Here is a 14374-nt window from a genome sequence, read left to right as displayed (position 1 = left end):
GTGCGCATAGTTTTGGTCATTTAGCACTGCCAAAGTAAGCCTGATACCGTCGTCATTAAGTTGAAACGCCCTGTTTCTTAAAACCCGATCATAACTCATTCCAGAGGATTACAAACTGGTTATAAGAAATAAAACATTCACTTACCAATATCCCTACTGTTTGCATAAGTGAAGAAAAGAAAGAGTTGCAAACTTCCAAGACCCAGCAAGACCTAATGGCGAAAAATACTCAGTTTGGTTGAAAATTTGTTCTACAATTGTACAGTATAATTAAGTGATTAATGCATCCTCACTGTCTTTCCCCACCCATCCCTCCCCCATCTACCTGATTCTCGTCTGATACACATTCGTATTATAAACAGAGAATTTTCTCGAAAGGTATCAAAATAATATTAACTTGATATCTCCATCGAAACAATATATTGAACCACTATAAAGATTCCCAGGAGTTGCGAGATTAAATTCCCCCGACATAGCAAAACGTTTTACGGATAAGAAAGAAAATATCCGGTACAAATATGCAAGAATTAGAGGACAAATGTATAAACACCAGAGCAAATTTTATATTTGTTTGAAATAGGATTAAAATGATCGAAGACAAAAATAATACTTCCCAAAAAATGATTTATGTAAAGATTAAGTTATAAACTTCGAATTTAGCGATGAATCACACAAACATCAACAAAAAGCGTTACGATGAAAGAAAGAAGATCTCCAAATACTAAATTAAAAATAAAAAAATTTTCAAAACGAGACTTACAGTTGATTACTGAAACAAAGCAAAGGTAGAGAATTAAAGAAAATTAACAAATTATTTTGATGAGTTTTATAAATCAAGATACGGAGAACTTCCTTTTAGCTTTCCTTCAGTGAGAAAAGTTCGGGTATGAAAGAATACTACTGTTGCAGGTGTTTTCCTTTATCTAGTTCAAAAAACGTAGTCAGCTAACATAGGTGTGTCGGATTCAACTTGAATCTAAGTTGCCCAAACTCATCCAACTCTTATTGAGGCAAGTTGCTTAGAGTTTTGTTTGTTTTCAGACTCTTGCGAGATGAAGATCTTCTCTATATCGAAAAGTCTAAAAAAACGTTTGATTATATAGATATTATGACAAAAAAAGTGATCATTGCTCCGTTCGTGTTTACCCGTCTTTCTCTATCGAGGCTTTCGCTGAGGGACGACACCTTATTTCTGTACGCGTCTTGCAGTAAATAGGTCAATGGAATGCGATAGATGTCGCGCAAATGTTCAAAATACGCCGGATTTGTTTCAAGAATAATAGTGTTTCCTCGGTTACAGTGGGCAAAGTTTTTATAATTTAGCATATGGTTGTTGAGAAATGAAATAAGCTTCTTGCTTCTGTTATATTTAAGAAAATGTTTTCCAATGAAAAATTTGTGTTAGAGGGTGGTTTTGGTCACTTTTGCCAGCCTACGTCTTGGAGAATTACTGTCACATTTTTTCCGCATTAACATCACGGAAACAGAAAATTTAAGCTATCAGAAGGAAGTTTTGAATAATTAGAAATGCAATACCAAAAATACAAACAGAACACGACTAGAATTCACCAACTACTGAACTTCATCCCAAGTTTTCTAGTACTAGCTAGTTTGACAGACCATAGGAAAAATTAATAGACATTTTACCAAACTAAGCGTGAACACAACATTAGATCAGCGAAGATTCCTTAAAAACTGAAACCTGAAATGATATAAAACAGGCTCTTCAAAAACCCTAGTTGTCATAGACGAAACAAGAGAGTGAAAAGCGAAAATATTCTTTATGCAAAGTTAGAATTCATAATGAGAAACTGTTATTAAAACTTGAAATTGTGTTTGACTTTTGCCTCTTCGAACCCCAAGTCAGATTTGTCGAGTTTTCTTAAGATAATACAATTCCTTTCACTCTTACCTTTGAGAGCATATTAATGTTATCCAGAATTGGTAGAAGAGCTTTAGAAATGACCCAAAAGATCTAAACTTGCTTCTTTTTCGTAGACCATGCTAATATAATAATAAATTAAAGGCATCTCTTAAGGACTCGAACTGTGCGTTTCTACAGCATCTGTTATTTTCTCATCAGTTCCGATTGCTATTGACCGCAAGGTCAATAACATTCAAATTTTCTACCCATCTACCCAGCTGTTTTATATCTTTATTTTCGTTACTTTAAAGGTGTTTTTCTTATCTTATCTTGTAAAAGACGATTTTTCGTTGAGACATTTTTTTTACAACAAGTAAACTTATTTGTAACACATCCTCTGGAACTAAATAACTGTGGAAATATTTAGACTAAATATCTTTAATGTGAATAGGAAACACACGAACTTTAATTACAGATCAACACATTTTTCTCCAGCTTTTTACAAGGCTTCCTATTAGTCGAAGTCAATTGACAGCGGGGCCACCCTGTACAATGTATATAATTTCTTGTTATGTTTATGATGAATGCTTTTGAAGTTTCCCGCAGATCCTTTGTAAAGCGCCTAAAAACGATTGCTTCTAGGCATGTCTTTAAACAAAGAATTGCAAATTTCTCTTGTTACATTTTTTATTTAAAGCCTTGTTTTTTTTTACATATTTACAAAACAACAACATTGTTGTAATTCTTGTTGATTCTAAAAGCTTTCATTTCAAGTTAACTACTATATTAAGGCAATTAAACATTTATGAATCAAAAGTTCATTCTCTTTTTAACCAACCTTTTTCACGGCTAGCCTAACATTTATTTAAATCTCAAGACCTATCATGATAGAAAATTTTCCTTGTATAATTTAGTTCAGTCCAATATTCTTTAACTCTATAATAATTAAGACTTTATTAGTATTAACATTTCCAGCTGTCTTGTGCACTCATTCAAAAATACTGTGCAATTCTGAGAATGAAAGGCAACGAGTTCACGATACCATTTTCCAGTTTTCTTTCCTAAACTCAACGAATGAATTGCCTTTCGTAATGACCGCGCATACTCTTAATGTCATTCTAGAGAATTCAGGTTAGGTTACATAGCATTCTGGTTTTTATGAAGCATTTCAGTTACTCGGTCAAACCTGAGCACTAGTTTAAGCTATGACGTTAACATAAGTTCCTAACCAGGCTTCTCGCAGACACTTGGCCGAGAACAAGCCTGACCACACAAAATTCTTAACTTGAGTATTTTCGTAATTCGTAAAACCTGTTCCAGGTATAACAAAGCATTTACGTTTGCGTATTTTCTTGATGTTTCCCTTTAAATAGGCTTAAACATACATACAAACACAAGTAACCGAGAAAGGTATTGTATTATTTTAGCAAAATATATAAAAGCTCATTCGTTTTTTCCTTTCTCCTTATTCTTTCTTTTTATTTATCATACTTATTCCCAGATTTTTTTCTATGAACGTTCTTGCTCTCTTACCCAATCGAGCAAGGTTTTGTATTCTTATAGCAAAATATGTAAAAGCTCATTTTCTTTCAACCCATTTCTTGCACTCGTTCCTAGATTCTTTCTTGCTTTCTCACGTACGCATGAGAGCACTGGTAACTAAAGGGTTATGATTGATGTGTCTGCTACTCTTCAAGGATCGAATACCATATCCGAACACGTGATCGTAATATCGAGTTAACTGTTTGGAATCGGAGCCATTCCCTTGGTGAGAAGTAACTCTACAATCGTCCTGCAAATTAAACGGTGTAGTTTTAAATTTCAATACGGTAAATAGACAAACTCTTGTGTCTTACGTGGCGCTTGGATACTAGAGTATGAAAAGCTTAGAATTAACCCTTTTTCTCCCACTAATGACCAAGACAGAATTTCTTCCACATATCAATACAATATCCTAAAGACAAATGATGAGAATGAAGAAAAACATCAATTAGGGTATTTTTAGCTGATCCAGTACCAAATTCCCTAAACTCGCATCATAGAAATTCTATTGCAGACGAACCCTAACCCTATTACTCAAAGATGATCTTAAAAGTGAAAGGATTAAGCGTATGAAAATTTTGAATTTTGGAACACTTTTATTCTCCGTAAACCAGACATTCTTTCACTTATCATTGGTATGATCCGCGACCTTCTTTGCTGGAAGATTTAGTTCGGTTCTAAAACAATAGGAAGAGTACTTTCCAATTGCCTCAAATTTTTTATTTCCAGGATGTAACACGCCACTTTGAATAGAAAATATTTCATGGACAATTACTGATGTTCTGCGAAAATCATGCCCGAAAAAACGTACATCTCAAGATATATCCTATACAAATATTTACTCTGTGGGTTGATTTTACCTGATGCCATAAACGAAGAGGATGAATCCGATAAAAATTGCTGCAGATGCGTCTAAGAACCAAATGTTTGGATTCTGATCGTAAATGACGTCACTCATAGCCATCACAAAAGCCATAACTGCCTCTGCTGTCGAATTAAAGGCTGTGAAAATAAAACATACCTTGTATGAATTCAAGGGCGTTACCAAGGAGTGTTTTAAGGGTAATCACAAACCTGTTTTTGTCGGGTAAAAATAATTATGATAAATAAGGGTTTGATTTGTTTCTTTACGGGCGCGAGAAAACATCGATCTAAGTTCACCCCGCTTTGGTGAAGGGCGAACGCTCGAAGCGTCAGCTTCACCTCTCTACGGTGGCCAATTCACGTTAATAACTTAATTGATAAAACCAAATTATTTTGGGATCAATATCAGTATCTGGGCAACTGCCCACCTACCCCTCCCCTAACTCAACAACAGTCAACTGATAACAAGTTAGGGTTAATGTTGGGCTAGGGGAGGGGTAGGTGGGCAGTTGCCCAGATACTGATATTGATCCATTATTTTGTTCCACCCCCCCCCCCCCCTTCATCCTCCATCCCACCGACACAGCATCAAAGATTCTTTGGAAACTTACTCCCCTTTTACTCATTTGGAGAAAGAGCTTTTGTTTTCGTAAGCACCAAAAAAACTTAATCAAGATATTATCGTGTGGAAGATAGTGGGATCAATAATGAGACAAGTGAGAAAGTGTAGGCCTACCGTCTGTTCTAAGAGCTCTGCTGTCCACTTTATAGGCAATAAGGTATTTAAACCAGGCCAACAACAACATGAAACCAAAAGCAGCAAAAGTTGTTATTAAAAGTGGAGTACTCTGAAAAACAAAACAAAACAAAACGAGCCAATTGAGCAAATATACTGAGAGTTTCAGGTGGATGTGGACTCCGTTGTTCAATATCAGCCGATCTTCGGCAAACAATCGGCCAATACTCGGCATTCATTCGGTAAATACTCGACTGCTGTTTTTTTTAAAGGAAATGAGCCACAATATTTTGATTTATATTAAGGAAGACTGATTAATACTTGATTGGCAGGAGGGAAAAACAAGGAAAAGGCAGTAATAAAACAGGAAGTAAAAAAGAAGTCTAAGGATGGAGAAGATTTCAAAACTTATTGTACGCTGAACTGATCGAGTCTAACATTCAGGTACCCACCCTTTTTGGCTCATTGTCAATAACCAACATGTAGACAGCTTTAGACAGGATCGCACAGCCAGACAAAATAAAACATCCTCCAATTATGATGCACGCTCTATGAAACAACGACAAATGGCATATTAGATATTAATTATTAATAAAAGTTAAGCAAATATCTACGTCGGCCACTGCCTAGTCTGAAGTGCGGGCCGTCTCTTCGCCCCAATCCCCCGAAGGGGAACCTTAGCGAGAGAATGGTAAAAGACTGGGCCAGGTGGACTTGGGAAACTGGTGCTAGGAGATGGCTGTCAACCAGCCTAACTAACAGTTCTGTTATACACTTTTCTCGCACAATTTAAAGGCAGCTGTCTTTTAATTACAGAAAAATGTTCAGAAAATTATTGAAGATTTCTCTGGATCGGGTTTACCTCGCTTTGTGACTCGTATTGAGAACTCACACCACATTTTCAACAAATCAGATGTTAACTCAAAGGCAAAAGATAATCACGACTTGGCCACGGGCGTTTTTCCCGCGCTTAGTAAATTCTGAGTGCTGATTGGTTCCTTGTGACATTCCCTTTTTTTCTGACTGGTTGTTGTGGTAACTTCGCTATTTGTTTAACGACAAACAATCGAAAAGTTGCAAATATTTATTAACAAGTTTGGAAAATAGACTTCAAAAGAGAAAGGTAAACTAAGAAACTGAGGAAACAAATAACAAAATGGCAATTAAGTCCTGCCTTACTTTCGTTCTCTTTCGAAAGAATATTTTTGTCCCGCTGCACCTGAGAATCTCCACACCACAACAGCGGAAGAACAGGCATCTAAGACTGCGGCAAACTGCGACGAAAAAAAACTCGTCTTAAAAATAATGCCGAAAATATTAGTAGCTGCGCCTCCTACGAGTCCAACGCATCTCTCGCGAGTGCTTCACATTTCAATGGACACTCAGCCGTCGCATGGAACTGACTTTAAATTACAATTAAACAACTTACTGCGAAGCCAAACGCTGCCGGGCTTCCATCCAGGGTAGACAATACTACATTTGAAAAGGAAAAGATTCTTTCAATGATAGTCTAAGGCGTTAAACGTTCAAATTTTTTAGAGCAATTACACATTCGATAAAGGTCATCCAGGCAGATTTAATTTACGTGGTAAGCCTTCATTAAAAAAACCTGTATCCCTTCCTTCCCCTCGCCACAAAATCAAGTCTTTTCATTTATATGTTATAGTGCATTCATCATCGACAGATCGAACCAACTTTTTTCACTAATAATGTCACTAAATTGTCGACGACAATTTAAATCAAAAGTGTGTTCACCTACTCAAACAAGTTCTGTAATTCAACCCTCGATATTTTGAACCCTGCACCAGTAGAAAACAATTTCCTTTTTTCGAAGAGAGTCGGAAAACTGGGATTTATTTTAAGACATTCCTACTACAGAATCCTAATAAAGGATTATCTCGATTTCCACCTAATGGATCTGATGTTAAATTGACAAAGACATGTTACATTCATCGTTTTTCAGTTTCTAAAATGTTTCAGATACGAAATCTCTAGAGGGTGGGCTAATCCCTGTCGTAGTATTACCCTTTAAACTCTAACATCGATGTACACAGTCTCCTTACTGATCTCTATACATTTTCTTAAGATTCTGACAAGGAGAATTTGTGTAACAATCAAACCCTTCTTTAGTTGATGATCATTTCCCTTATTCTCCTGGCCCTGATGAGTGATTCAGGGGCCGTATTGTGAGGAAAAATTAAATACTAGTCACTCTTAGGTGTTAAAAGGCTAAGCTGTATGATACAACGCTTCCATTGGAAATTAAGGAGAGACCATTTTAATTGTCGTTATAACACAAAGATAACTGATGAAGATGATTAGATTTTTTTCCATCAGCAGAAAGCATATTTTAGCTGACAACTTCACCAAGTTGCTAACTGAACGAGGATTCATTTGTCTTCCAAAATTATTCATTGACAGTGCCGGCCCAAAAAACATATACATTATGGCGCCAGCGATAGTCTCTTACGTGAAGAGCTTTTGAAAATGTAAATTTAAAATTTTAAACTGAATTTTGGCTAATTTTTAGCCAAGTTTTTGTTTTATTAAATATGTATCGTTTTTGTTAATTTGACAGATAACCTTTCACTCATCTAATTATCGTTGTTATATTTAAAACAACAATTTCAGGGGACGGCTTATTTTAAAAGATCTTTTTGTACTTCTAGGCAAACACTGGAGAAGGTTTAAAATTTATTCACCGCATATGCAAAACGAATTCTCTTCAGACACAGCCAAACTCGATATTCAATTTTTAATTGTACTAAAAAAACATCGTGTGAAATATTAATAAACGTAGGCGATTTGTGGAGGTTAAATGCCTGAGATACTCACCAAAGTACGCTATTCCTAGGTTTAGAGTTATCGTTATGGACGCAAAGGACACAAGTAGGGCTGCCCTTCGCCAAGTTTCAGAAACATCAGTGTTAACTTTATCAAACTCACGGAACATCCCATCTGCAAGATATAAAGAAGCAAACTGATTAAAAATTCTCCTATTTCAAATTCACATAGGAGATTCTTGACGAAAATAGGAAATTCTATTGGAAAGACCTTGAAAATAGCGTAAAGAAAGAAATATATCAATTCTTTTAAAACCTGGTTGGAATATTAAATGACTAGGGTTGTTCAATATTCTTAAAAATGCTCTTTAGTTTGACGGCCGCGACAGCTTGTAGGAAGAAAGTCGAAATGTTTAAAGATACAGGTTCAAATACAGACCTTGATGTGCAGTGCGATTCGCCCTCCTTTGTCGCTCGAGATCGAATTGCCTTGAAACATTTATATATTGTATTCTGCAGTCATTTTCAGCGTTTTTTACAGCGTTGCTTTGAGGCATATTGAACGGAAAGACGCTAATCTTTTGTGACTACTGTACATCCATGAATTAAAACCGCGTTCAAGAAGTTAATCTTGTCAGAAGTAAGAAGTTCCTCCTCCGAAGAAAACAAACATAGAGTTGATCAATGTGCGTGACGGAGATAAATTCAGCACTTTTGATGTTTTCCTTTTCTTCACCAGCGTTTTGTCGGTGATAAATTTCACGAAAAAAGCACAGGTGAAAACGCACTGTATGACATTCACGCTATTAATAAATCATGGATAAATTTCATAATATAACCGAGACCACGCAGCGAGTTTCATACGTTGGCCCAATTAATTCAAAACAGTAGTTTTTGTTCTGGGAAGTCTCTAATTACGATCAGTCCTTTCCTTTGAAATGCAAATTTACTGGCGATAACACCACCCTAAAGTCAATGTTTTTAGATGAGCATTGCATTTAACCCGTCGATCCATTAGCACTCTCACGTTAGCTAAGAGTATTTCAGAAACGAAACCACCATAATAGTAACAGCTGTTAGGGCAAAAACGTCTCAGTATTATTTTATCAGATCGGTCGATGTTTTGTTATTTAATTGTCGTTCATCCGTCGATAAACGCTAGAAAAACCCTCCTTTAAATAGATAATAAGCGAAAAATAATTTGCGTAAATTTCAGCTGAACAAATACGTATTTTATGTTAGTCACTTAAAATTAATGCAACCTTTTTAAAAGTTGTCAGTTAGGAAGAGTGGATCACTTTGTTTACTGTAAACAAAGGAAACGTGGGACTGAAAAATCACTAGAAATGCCGGGAAGATGACTCAGTAATGTAAAAAAAATTGTCATTTCTACAGAAATTGTCATTACTACAAATAACAAAAAAGAAAAAAAAAAAAAAGAGACAACGCAGATTAATTATAGACAGTCGCACAAAGCCACATGCAGCGTTTTATGAATTATAGTTTCCAAGACTACCTTTAGGGTCATCAACAAACATGTTTTGCAGCTTCACTTGATCTTTGAAGCACAGCAAACGTAAGCAGTGCTTAGTGTTAATAGAGCACTTGTTGCCTTGGCAACGAAATACTTGATGATTCCGTGGGACTGATGACAGGGTTTCCTCGATGAATACACTCCCAGATTTCTTATTTTTGAAGTCTTATTTTTTACTTCTAAGAGTCAATGTGAGAGACTTTCTCCAATTACAATTTAGCATGTAAGCAAGCATTCATCAGCGCTAATATCCTTTAATGGAATTGCGCATGGGTGGCAACGCCAATAAGGACCAGACCCCTCGCAGCTTACCCAGCTCAACTCTCGCGGACTTCACGAGAGGCCCGCGACATCCCTGTACAGCGGCACATTAAGAGTTCGACAGCTGGCTACTCACATCTAAAATAAGCAAAGTAGAAAGATCGTTTTGGCAACTTCGTCCGACAACATAGAAGCTCTGAACGTCGTCATGATACAAAGATTTTTTTTCAACTGCGATGATCTTTCTTAGACCGATGAGAATATCAAAATTTGGAAACAAAAGATTTTAAAGATGGCGGATTTTTCGATCAGGATTTTGGGCCCTGGGTATAAGTACAATTACAATTTCCTTCTTTTTCGTAATAGATTCAGTGACTTATATCCTGCAGAGAGTTTTCTTTGTCGTATAGAAAACCCACAAGTAATCAGTCGTGTGATTAGAAATATCTCATTACACTGCGCCAAATACATCGCTAATAGCCATGTCTTGACGCTTGACAAACTGTGATCTGATAAAAAAAATTCACTAACAGGAAAAAGAGCAGTTTTATTAGAAAAACGTTGTTCTAATATAGTTAATTTTAAAAATTATTCTTCCACCTATTCGTTATGAAAGATATCTTCAATTCTAACATTTATATCCACTACAAACAGCGTATTTTTCACGAAGTCTCGTTGTCTCGACAACCTTTCCACAGATAAGCACAATGATAATTATTCATCCGAAGGAAAAATCGAAGACAGCGTTCACAGTCTGGGCAAACACATCAAAATTACTTCTTTTGTTTTGTTTTGTTTTTTCGAGGTTCGTTAACACTTTTCACTTAGAATATTGTTCTACTAATCGAGAAGATCTGTTGTCTTTCCCGTTGCTTGACATAATGAGTTAAAAGCTGCGACTTTGTGTTTTTATTGCGAATAAACGAACACTCCTGGTCACATGAGAGTATTTGATAACTTTATTTTTCTTGAATTTTTTATAGCAGAATCTGAATTATATTCATTCAAAAAGCTATTTTGATTGGAAATCTGTCTAGTATGCTGATATAACAGTGATAGTAGTGAATATTTTGCAATTTTTTTTTTTAAAGAAATTTTGTTTCCTGGTAATAGTTACCACGACTTGACTGCCCTTGACAGAATTTCTGTTAGTTCCGTATCCAACATTCGAGGAACTTTTTCTTTTGATCGAGTAATCGCAATATTTTAACGTAAATTCTACCGTGACTCGGTACGTTCCAGAAAAGCTGCGGTATTGTGCATTTGTCATTCAGTGAAAAGGTGATTTAATCGAAGAGGAAAATGGCTGGCCATCGAGCTGCTATTTGGCCAAATGTTAAATATATCTAAATCCAGCCCACAGCAGAATAGCCACAAAACAAATAATGAAATGAAATTCGCGCCTAGCCGACAATACAGAAACTTGAAAATTAATCCAATATTACTTTGCACTACATCCCCTTTTCATAAAATCACGTCTCAAAATGGAACGTTTTGAGTTTAAAATAAAGATCAGTCTAAAACTGAAATTGTGCGTTCATTTTAAACGCTTGTTTTATCCTGTCAATTTTTTTTAGCTCAGTTAAAGATAGCGACAGCCAAGTCAGCGAGCGAATTCGTGAAAACGGAAAATTACGCTACAGAAATTCGTGTTTACGATTGATTTGTACGAAAACATCAATTTCATGTCATGCCAGATTACTTTTAGAGAGTAATTCTTTAAAATTTCGTAATGCTTCTTTTGGATGACTGCAAAAGAGTTACCGGCAATAGGATTGGTTGTGAATACCGCAATAGCGAAAAAATTAGGATCAGGAATATATAAAGGCTTAGTAACAGCAGTGATATCCGTTTCTTTTTTTTGTTTGAAGGCCTGATAGAATTTTGAAATGTTTAAATTGCTGAAATAAGTTAAATTCAGTTACTGACTTCGAAACACAATAGCTTTATGTGCCATAAATCACTTTTGATATCTTGGAAAAAGAGCAACTAAATCTATCGATTCTTCTACCTTCTAATAGAAAGGAAAAAACTTACCAATTTTTAACCACGTAGACTCGATGAAGAAACGTTAAAAACAGATTCAATTTTTCCTGTGATATGATATCTTCCTGTTTAAAGGTCGATCGTCATGTACCGAGAAGACTTCTCGTTGTTATCGATCACACTCCGTCAAAATATAATCAGCTGTCAGAGAATTATAATACTTATCTTCAAATGAATACATAATGACTAATTATTGTTTGGAGAGCGCATTAGTTTGTTTTAGAGCTTGTGAAACTAAAAGAATACTTTGCCAATTCCAGATGCGGGATGCGTGTGATATAGACTAAGGAAGTAGAATATTCAAAGCACTCTTTTCCGCCATTTTCGAGACAGATAATCAAAAGCTGGGATAACCATACTTCTTTTTGTAACCAAGGTTACGGATACGTGACTAACAACAGACTAATCAATGCAAATAAAAGCAAATTTACAAAGCGGAACTTTTTCAAGGAAGCTAGTAATTTTCCCATTTTTGGCATTTGGGAATTAAATTTTTGGATTAAACCCCGTAAATCGAAGGAATTAATTTCTCTATCTCCATCCCTAAACCTCGCTACAATATATTTTCCATCTGAATTAGTTTAGAGAGTTTGGTGGGCTACGGACTCCTTCCTCAGACCTGTGAGTATTTAAACATCTGTTATGAAACCAAAATTCTTCCAAAAACAGGATCGCATATTGCTACTCGACTTATAGTCAATTAAATGTTATCATATCGAAATATTTACATGTTCATTCGGATCTAGAGGGGAAAAGTTGTGTTTATTGAATCAAGGTACGGGGTTCCCACTTCTCCTGCATCAAAATTCCCTAAATCCACACCTAGTTGAACGAGTGTTGAACAGTGAGGCCATTCCCATGGGCCTTTTGGGTAAATGTACGTATCTGAGTAACAACGCACCTATGCTATTGGTTGACTGTTGTTGGGTTAAGGGAAGGGTAGGTGCGCAGAAAATTGAAATTGACCGGGCCTTCTCATCTCTATAAAGGAAAAGTTGTTGTTTTATTATTTTCAAATGCTGCTGCATATATGGTACAACATCTTTTGTTGGAGTTGTGAAAATGAGATGAATTACATTGTTTGTTATTAAACAATTTTGAATGAAGAAAGGTTTTGGAAATAAACGAGACCCGGATATTTTGACTCCACTCAGTTTCTTCGCATATTCAGGCCAAGGGCATGCAACTTGTCATAATAATAAGATGAACATTTTGAGACATCGTCATCTTAATTCAACCATAATACGTTCACATAGCCATCTAGGGCAGCTTTAAAACGAAGTGTAATCTTAAGTCGTGGTTCCAAAAAAAAATTAGTAGAACAAAAGAGTTTAATTTATTTTATGAAATGGTTGTTGACGGGAATAAATGTTTTTTTGTTTTTCTTTGTTTTTTTTTCGGTGCTAGCCGCAAAACGTTTTGACATCGTTGAAAAAATTCAAAGGTTCAAGAAAACGTGGGGCTCAACTCAAGGTGATCTCTACAACATGGTCTTGCTGGAGAACTGCTAAACCTTGTGGCAATTAGCGTTCATTTGAAGGCCTTCTCGTATTTGTTTTGCCTTGGACAGCCTCCGGGGATCTTTTCTTACTTGCCGACAATTCTGTCTTTCCTCGACACAAATGTCAACACAACACCGTTATACTTAAAAACTTGAGTGAACCGTAAATGAGCGGAATTGAAATTGATGTCGAGTATACATTTCAAAAATTATCCAAACTTTAAAGTTTGCTTTATGTACGAAAGAAGTTTTTACTTACCTCTACTCATTTCCGTGTCGGCGGAAAGCAGAAAAAATTCCCTCGAAGCTTTCTTTCAATTTTACTCTGTGTGGCGTTACTATCTGTACGAATTCTCGGCCAACCGGCAAACATCAGTCCCACATCATACCCGAAACTTCCAGAGGGTTGAATGACAACTTTTTCCTATCTGCAGTTGCACACTGTATCAGTACTTCGAAACTAAAACGGCGCGATTTTCTATTGCTTCCAGTTTCCTCGTTTACACACTTACCAGCAGATTTGTTATGAAAGAAGGTAAACTTCACTACTTAGAATGATTTGGCTGACAAGATTAATTCGTCACCTTTCCTGAATAATAGTCAGGCCGTGAAGTGTGAAACTCGATATCTTGGTTGACTAATTTTCGTCTCGAGTGCAATTTAGTATCACACATCTGACAAAAATTAATAAAGGCGTTAATTTTGTAAAATGAATGAGGCGAGCATCACAACTGACAGCTATTTAGCATGAGATTATTCAACAGCAGGGTGTTTACTGATAAGCTTCTGGTTCCTCTATTCATTCAAGAGAAATTAAAGAAGGTGGGCAATGATATATTCTCGCTGTGACTGATACAAACCTTTGCCGACGTAGGTTATATTGAAATGTCAACAGTGAAAGGTATATCTTCTTTTTGCGGCCAAATGATTCATTTTTTCACAGGAAGTTTCACCCCGTCATTTTGTTATGTAGTACTGCCAGCAACCTTTCAATCAAATTAAATCGGATCGCATGATACAAACAGCTGCACGCTATAAAATCATGCTGCTGGACAAATTACACACGTCAAAGGGATCCTTTCGAACATAAATTGACAACAAAATTTAGAAAAGCCGCAAAACTGATTGAACTTTTTCACAGATTCCCAAGTTCCATAATCAACATATTTCTCTTTATGTGGGATAATTTCACCATCATAATAAGTCTAGTTAACCGAAAATAAAAAAAATATATTAATAAAAA

General features: G+C 35.9%; 1 protein-coding gene across 4 annotated transcripts; it reads right to left on the bottom strand.

The window, feature by feature from the left end:
- Nucleotides 1–2338: 2338 nt before the first annotated feature.
- LOC131797436 (transmembrane protein 163a-like) lies at nucleotides 2339–14142 on the bottom strand. Of its 4 annotated transcripts, XM_059115067.2 has the most exons (9): nucleotides 11622–13349; nucleotides 9636–9722; nucleotides 7842–7964; nucleotides 6436–6479; nucleotides 6186–6280; nucleotides 5459–5555; nucleotides 5007–5118; nucleotides 4267–4408; nucleotides 2340–3656 (listed from the first exon to the last, which is right to left on the bottom strand). In XM_059115067.2, the coding sequence occupies exons 3-9, from the start codon at nucleotides 7957–7959 to the stop codon at nucleotides 3602–3604; spliced, it is 663 nt and encodes a 220-aa protein (XP_058971050.1). In that variant the 5' UTR covers nucleotides 7960–7964; nucleotides 9636–9722; nucleotides 11622–13349; the 3' UTR covers nucleotides 2340–3601. The 4 variants fall into 4 exon arrangements, with proteins under 4 accessions (XP_058971048.1, XP_058971044.1, XP_058971050.1 ...); XM_059115065.2 differs by lacking the exons at nucleotides 9636–9722; nucleotides 11622–13349 and adding an exon at nucleotides 13391–14142 and having other exon boundaries at nucleotides 2339–3656; XM_059115061.2 differs by lacking the exons at nucleotides 9636–9722; nucleotides 11622–13349 and adding an exon at nucleotides 8229–9597 and having other exon boundaries at nucleotides 2339–3656.
- Nucleotides 14143–14374: the final 232 nt, after the last annotated feature.

Source organism: Pocillopora verrucosa, chromosome 13 (genome assembly GCF_036669915.1).
Source record: "Pocillopora verrucosa isolate sample1 chromosome 13, ASM3666991v2, whole genome shotgun sequence".
NCBI lineage: Eukaryota > Metazoa > Cnidaria > Anthozoa > Scleractinia > Pocilloporidae > Pocillopora > Pocillopora verrucosa.
Note: the sequence above shows the minus strand (reverse complement) of the source record. Positions and strands in the feature narration are given on the sequence as shown.

Coding starts and splice junctions, on each gene's coding strand:
- LOC131797436 (XM_059115061.2), bottom strand. CDS start 8,346: ATGCCTCAAAGCAACGCTGTAAAAAACGCTGAAAATGACTGCAGAATA. Junction 6,480..7,841: donor CCTAGGAATAGCGTACTTTG/GTGAGTATCTCA, acceptor TTTCAAATGTAG/TATTGTCTACCCTGGATGGA. Junction 6,281..6,435: donor CGGCAGCGTTTGGCTTCGCA/GTAAGTTGTTTA, acceptor TTTTCGTCGCAG/TTTGCCGCAGTCTTAGATGC.